The 6,518-nt window shown below is 34.3% G+C and overlaps 1 protein-coding gene across 2 annotated transcripts; it reads left to right on the forward strand.

Annotated features, from left to right (window-relative positions):
- The first annotated feature begins 266 nt into the window (after positions 1 to 266).
- Positions 267 to 5,268, forward strand: LOC107472626 (uncharacterized). Of its 2 annotated transcripts, none has more exons than XM_016092130.3 (11): positions 267 to 366; positions 472 to 626; positions 738 to 802; positions 1,489 to 1,639; positions 1,756 to 1,861; positions 3,003 to 3,138; positions 3,660 to 3,724; positions 3,845 to 4,009; positions 4,226 to 4,298; positions 4,385 to 4,445; positions 4,745 to 5,268. In XM_016092130.3, exons 2-10 carry the CDS (start codon positions 592 to 594, stop codon positions 4,420 to 4,422), a joined length of 834 nt encoding a protein of 277 aa, XP_015947616.1. In that variant the 5' UTR covers positions 267 to 366; positions 472 to 591; the 3' UTR covers positions 4,423 to 4,445; positions 4,745 to 5,268. The 2 variants fall into 2 exon arrangements, with proteins under 2 accessions (XP_015947616.1, XP_015947617.1); XM_016092131.3 differs by having other exon boundaries at positions 4,946 to 5,268.
- The last annotated feature ends 1,250 nt before the right edge of the window (positions 5,269 to 6,518 follow it).

Below are 6,518 nucleotides of genomic sequence, written 5' to 3' on the forward strand. Positions count from 1 at the left end.
TATATATTTGCTAATCTCATAGTCATTTCCATACTCTGTCGATTATAATAATTAAAATTTCAATTATTAGTAGCACAATAACTACATCACCTCTAAAGATCAATGGGGCAAATTGAACCGTGAACAACTCAAGCAATATCATCTAAGCTGATTTGGATGCACCTGTGAGTATCTATATTGTTGAAAAATTATCCTTAGATCTATTTTCAGTGTTCTTATATCTTTATAATTATATGGTCATTTTAAAAAAAAAAAAAACTGGTTTTGTTGGAAGATATATCTTAAGTTCCATTGTTATTGCAGGGTCACAAAATCTATGTTCCTAACATGATTAGTGGTGCATCTCAAGCCGATGTTGGAGTGTTGGTTAGTTGATCTATAATGCCACATTTTGTTTCTTGATCTTTTATCAGATGCTTCTTAACGGGTATATATTTATATGTGCCCTTCTGTGACTCTCTCAATAATTAGGTAATTTCTGCTTGAAAGGGAGAATTTGAAACTGGATATGAGAGAGGTGGACAAACTCGTGAGCATGTCCAACTTGCAAAAATATTGGGTGTGACTAAGCTGCTTGTTGTTGTAAATAAAATGGATGATCCAACTGTGAATTGGGCAAAAGAAAGGTGCTCTCTCTCTCTCTCTCTCTCTCTCTCTCTCTCTTGTGCGCGCTTTATGCCTTGATTCACCTTTCTATCTGATATTAATGAGATTCCTTGTTGCTGGTGTGCTTCTAGGTATGATGAGATTGAGTCAAAGATGATTCCATTTTTGAGACAATCAGGATACAATGTGAAGAAAGGTATTTGCCTTTGATTTGTCTGAGGAATATTTGCTTGTCATTCTAATTAATTAATATGTTTTTAGTTTTTGGGTTGTGGATGTATTTGTGTGGATCAGAGTGGCCATGTGAGTGGACTATTTTACTTTGACATAGAGAACATTATTAATTTTGAAGCATGATGGGAGTGACATTCCAGTTATCATATTTCAACCAAAATAAGGGCAAGAGAAACACTGTGGGTCATATTAGATCAAATGAATATTATGGGTCATCTCCATGTTTATACCATTTTTTAATTTGTAATCTCTTTATAATTTCCCCTATAGTTTGTCTCCTACCACATTATCTTCATTTAATTCACTCCTAACTGGAGCCTCCAAATGTCTTATCAACACATGTTTGGCACATTTCTTGAAAATTTCTTATTCTCAATTTGAGTGGTGAATGTTATTTGTCCTGTTCAATGCTGATGAAGCTTGGGACATTAAGGAGGCTGAAATGCTGGTAGTTTCTTTGGCAAAGTGCTTTATAGGTTTGGAATCTCGGGCATGTTCTTAAGGTTGTGTGTAGTTCATAGAATGTTTTTTCATTCCTGGATCTAGATTGTATAATTGGGCATGTTCTTAAGTGCTTGAATGCATTTCATTCCTGATCAATCATGGTATTTTTGAAGTTATTTACTAACTATTATATCATCTTTCCAGATGTCATGTTTTTGCCAATATCTGGTCTGATTGGCACCAACTTGCAAACAAGAGTGGATAAAAGCATTTGCTCATGGTGGGATGGCCCTTGCTTATTTGAAGCGCTTGATGCTGTTGAAGTTCCTCTACGAGACCCCAATGGTCCTTTCAGGTAATATGTTTCTGAGAACATTTTTTATCTATTCCCCCTTCTAAATCCCTTTGTAGGTTCCTAATTTTATTTTAAATTTTCAGCTTTAGTAAAATTTTTACTTTTGAATTGTGTAGGATGCCTATACTTGATAAATTCAAAGACATGGGAACTGTCGTTATGGGGAAAGTGGAATTTGGCAGTGTCCGTGAGGGAGATTCCTTGTTGGTCATGCCAAATAAGGTGATTTAAATATATTATGCTGTGTTTAGTTGCTGTCTCAGTTTAATAGATACAGACATAAATACACAAGAGTACATTGACATTTTATATTTTGTTTGGTAAGTTAGACAGAACAGAGCACACAATTTATAATTATAGTAAAATGTCAATTTTATCCTCATTATTTCAACACCACCACTATTTTTACATTTCTCAGTTTTCTTTTAGAATTATCAAAAATCACCAACATCTTCAAATCTAAAAGCAACAAAACCCAAATCCAAACTAAATTTAATATGTAAAATTAACAAAAAAAAAGTTGAATTTCATCCCAAATGAAAAATAGTAGGAAGGCAAAGGAAACAAGAAATCACAGTTTACTGTCAAACTCACCAATCTCAATGCATCAATTTCTATTTCACTCTAGAACCATCAATTTTTATTTTTACATAAATCCAAATCAAATTCAATCTCATCTCAAATGATAAAAATAAAAAATTCAAACAAATGTAAAGTGAATCAAGCGACGGAGACGACATTGGACGGGAAAGGAAGGATGAGATGCAAACGACACAAGAAGAGACAATGAAGACGCAGAGAGGGGAGGAGAGGCAGAACCATAGATCTGTGGTCGTTCCGTGGCGCTAAATCAGTAGTTGTTCCCAATCGTTGCCAAGATCTTGAAAAGGAACGAGAAGAAAAGTTGTACAAACCTTGGAGAAGACGAACAGCCAGAGATTGGAAGGCGGTGGCCGTCGAAGCTTGAAGATGAAGAAAGACTGGAGAGGACATTAGGTAGAAAATGAAAGGGGTATGGTTGGGATTATCAAAAGACCGAGTGAAAAGATTATACAAAAGTTCAGTGTCTCAAGTTTTATTTGATTCTCATCGTTTTTGAAGACACGAAATACGTCATTTATGGGTAGAGTTGTGTGTAGCCGTGTCTTTCATAATTTTGTGTCTCACCAAACAAACACCATACGCATAGCACTGTGTCTATGTCTTGATGGGACATGTTCACTAACACAAACGCCACCTTAGGGTGTTGTGAGCTTTATCTTTCTGTCGTTTTTTTTTAATCTCTTTATTTTAACATATATATATATATATATTTTAGTTTTTTGCCGAAAGCGAAATGTGATATTGGTGCAATAATTTGCAGGATCAAGTTAAAGTTGTTGCTGTATTCATTGATGAAAATCGGGTTAGGCGTGCAGGACCTGGTGAAAATTTACGGATTAGGTTATCAGGTGTTGAAGAGGAGGATATATTATCTGGGTTTGTTCTGTCTAGTGTTGGTAAGGATTCCCCCATTGCCCGACACCAAAAATTGCTGAAGTATTTTGCTGGACTTCGAAAGTTGTGCTGTTCTTATTATCTACTGGGAGAATTTTACATGAAGAAAAGGCGCGTTTAAAAAACTATAGCTGCATGAACTGTTTTAGAGCAATGTGGAAAACAAGTTTTTTGTGACTTGAATAATCCCTTATTTCATAGGTTACCGTAAGACGATTGATGTCACAATTAATGTACTATTGCTTTGCTTTTTCAGTTTGAATCATGTGAACCATAGAATACTGATTCATGAAATATTCTTTGGTTGTGCTGGGTTTTAGAAATTATGTGAATTTAGGATAATGGTTGAAGAATGGTGATAGAACAACCTTTCTCAACTGCATGTGTGCCATTTCTAGACAATTACTGTGGGGTCCAATTTTTTTCTCCCCAATTAATGTTGTAGTGTCTTCATGTGGCTAGTTGGTTACACATTTTCTGTATGATGTTCTTATGTTGTTTTGCGTTTCTGTTCCTGTTGCAGCAAATCCAGTGCCAACTGTTACTGAGTTTGTTGCTCAGCTGCAAATCCTTGAATTGCTGGACAATGTATGTATGGTCTCTCCCTCTGCATTTGCTTGTTAGATTGTTTTAATTTTTTAATTTTTTTTTTATTTATCCCTTCATATTAATTAGTCAGGGACATTAAAATCTATCTAAAATCTGTAGGCTATTTTTACTGCTGGGTACAAGGCTGTATTGCATATACACTCTGTTGTTGAAGAATGTGAAATTGTTGAGCTGTTACAGCAAATAGATCCAAAGACAAAGAAACCAATGAAAAAGAAAGTGCTATTTGTGAAGAATGGTGCTGTTGTTGTGTGCCGTGTTCAGGTGCATTTTGTTGTTTTAAATACTTGGAAGTAATTTCTTTTTATTTTATGTTGTCCTTCTATGTTAGGCTTCTAGAGATATGAAAGGTTATACTTCAGCATGGTTTCATAGAATTCCTGTCTCAAATCCAAGAGGAAACCAATTGCTGCTGCTTTTTTGAAATTTTTTTTTCCAAATATTAATGCATTTCAGTTTTTTCGGAAAATGTTCTTACAGGTTAGTAACACGATATGTGTTGAGAAGTTTTCTGATTTTCCGCAACTAGGGAGATTCACTCTTCGCAGTGAAGGTAAGAATTAAGTAATGGTGTTTGTTTCTTCTTGGAAGTGTGATAATACTATATGCAGAAGCCTTATGGTTTATGCTGTGCTGCAGGAAAAACTGTTGCGGTTGGGAAAGTCACTGGTGTGTGAGTTTCTACCAATTTTGTCTAGAGGTAAAGAATAGTAAATTCTGTAAATGCTTCTTGCTTTTGATGATTGCAGGCCTTGCATATATGTGACTTGATTTTCATGAACTTTTGCATTTACTTTAGCTTAACTGGAATGGATGGGACCTTTGCACACTGTTCATTCTTTACAAAAATGGTCATGTGTGTGGAAATTTGACCGGGAAACTGGTTTTCGGAACTGAAATATAAAATATTTGGCATTAGGCAATCTAAGATGTGTATGATTATTGACAGAGAAAATGATTAAATTTGTGGCACTATGTTTCAATGTCAAATGTGTACAGAACTACAGATCATCTTGGAGTTCTACGGTGTGTTTATGTGCTAAAGAATGTTTTCACGAGACCAACAAATCAATTTTGCAACTGCGTCACTCACTTGCATGTGGACTGCAGAAAAGATTCAGTTGTCATTTGTTTATAGTCTGTTACTTTTCAGAAAACCTGCTGAGATACTTGTGGTCTAAGAGCAGTTTATGTGAACAGGATGGGATTCTTGCACAGATAAGTAGATTTGCAGCGTTGAGGCATTGTCGACATCATGAGTTACAAATATATTTATTTAAAATACTTACTTTTCCTTCCACCAGAGGCAGATATTTATAGACACGCTGCTACCATGTACTTGTAAGTTGTATGAGGCCTAGAAAGGCCTTGCTTGGCTGGTTCAGTATCTTTTCGGTGGTTTTGGATCAATCCACCTTAGTTCGTAGCAGCAGAATCTTATGATTCTCATATTTTGACATAATTAAACAAATCTCCAATCCACAGTTGACCAGTATATTTATTTTTATGTTGATGTGATTTTACTCTCTGGTGTATTCTCTTGTGAAATTTTTATGAATTTTCAAGTGGGTTACCACCGTCTATAGTGGTTAAATGAGTCTTCTTGATCGCATCTGTGAAGTGATAATATTTTTTAGCTGCCAAAATTGTTCAAGGGGATTGCTCATAATTCTCATTGTAAGTATGTGGCGTGGTTGAGGATATATTTTGTCCCGGTAAAGTAAGACTTGTTAATTGGTCAACAAATAAATAGTTACTATAACGTTTCGATATTTTAATTTTTAAATATGGTTAATAGCCATAATAAAAGATGGCTCTGCACTTGGGCATAAGGGCAGATCACGGATGTTGGGGGCTCTACTGGTTGTCTTGTTAAAATCTGTTTTTAATTTCGTCAGCCAAAAAAGTGTTGATTTAACCTCGCATTCTGGGTTGATTCGGTTAAAATGTTATATTATATCACTGTGTGTGTTCTTTTGTTATATTCTATCATCACTTCATAAGTATAATATCCGTGTTTAAAAATTCAGTAAACCTAATCGGTGTATCTAATCCTGCTAAGCTTTAAATACGGAATCTAATCCTGTCACACATATATTATATATAATCCGGTATTGCTTAAAAAAAGAAAAAAAACAGTTAGAATTTGTATTGGAGACAAAAAATGAATACTAAATAAAATAAATTTTGGCTGTTTTTGACTAATTTTTTTGTTACCAAATATTTTCGATATAATTAATGCTGAATTGGCTTTTGAGAAGCAAATGGGCCAGCGGTTTTATTAAAATCTTGTTAGTATTTAAACCAGTAAAAGAAAAATAAGCAATTCTATACTATTAGATGTAATCTTACATCATTAAAAATACTAATAATGCCTAATTGATGGTTACAAATTACAAAATTTGCTAGTTCCTTAACACTTTTCATTTAGAAATTAATGAGACATAAATATTAAATGTGTTTTTAGTCAAATTGACTCAATTTGGACTACATAGTTTTGGATGAGTTTGATGTGTGAAATTACACATTAAATTTCAAACCAAGATAACCTCATTTGTAAGTACGGTTTTGACTCTCTCAATTCTTATTGCGAGTACCGTTATAAGTTGAAGAAACTGAAAAAGCAAATACGAAGTGACACTAAGCGGAGGAAATGTGGTATTACTATTAGAGGCTGTTGTTTCTTTCTTTCTTTTTTGTGTCACGAATTTCAGCGGCTAACGATGATAATTATTAATTAATAATGATAATAAATATTTGAGGACCACATAAG

This window comes from Arachis duranensis, unplaced genomic scaffold (assembly GCF_000817695.3).
Source record: "Arachis duranensis cultivar V14167 unplaced genomic scaffold, aradu.V14167.gnm2.J7QH unplaced_Scaffold_212211, whole genome shotgun sequence".
In the NCBI taxonomy this organism is placed as follows: Eukaryota; Viridiplantae; Streptophyta; class Magnoliopsida; order Fabales; family Fabaceae; genus Arachis; species Arachis duranensis.

Bases quoted from the DNA above. Each gene is read 5' to 3' on its own strand.
- LOC107472626 (XM_016092130.3), top strand. From the start codon at position 592: ATGGATGATCCAACTGTGAATTGGGCAAAAGAAAG. The intron at 627-737 runs GTGCTCTCTCTC...GTGTGCTTCTAG, and splicing joins GTGAATTGGGCAAAAGAAAG to GTATGATGAGATTGAGTCAA. The intron at 1,862-3,002 runs GTGATTTAAATA...AATAATTTGCAG, and splicing joins TGTTGGTCATGCCAAATAAG to GATCAAGTTAAAGTTGTTGC.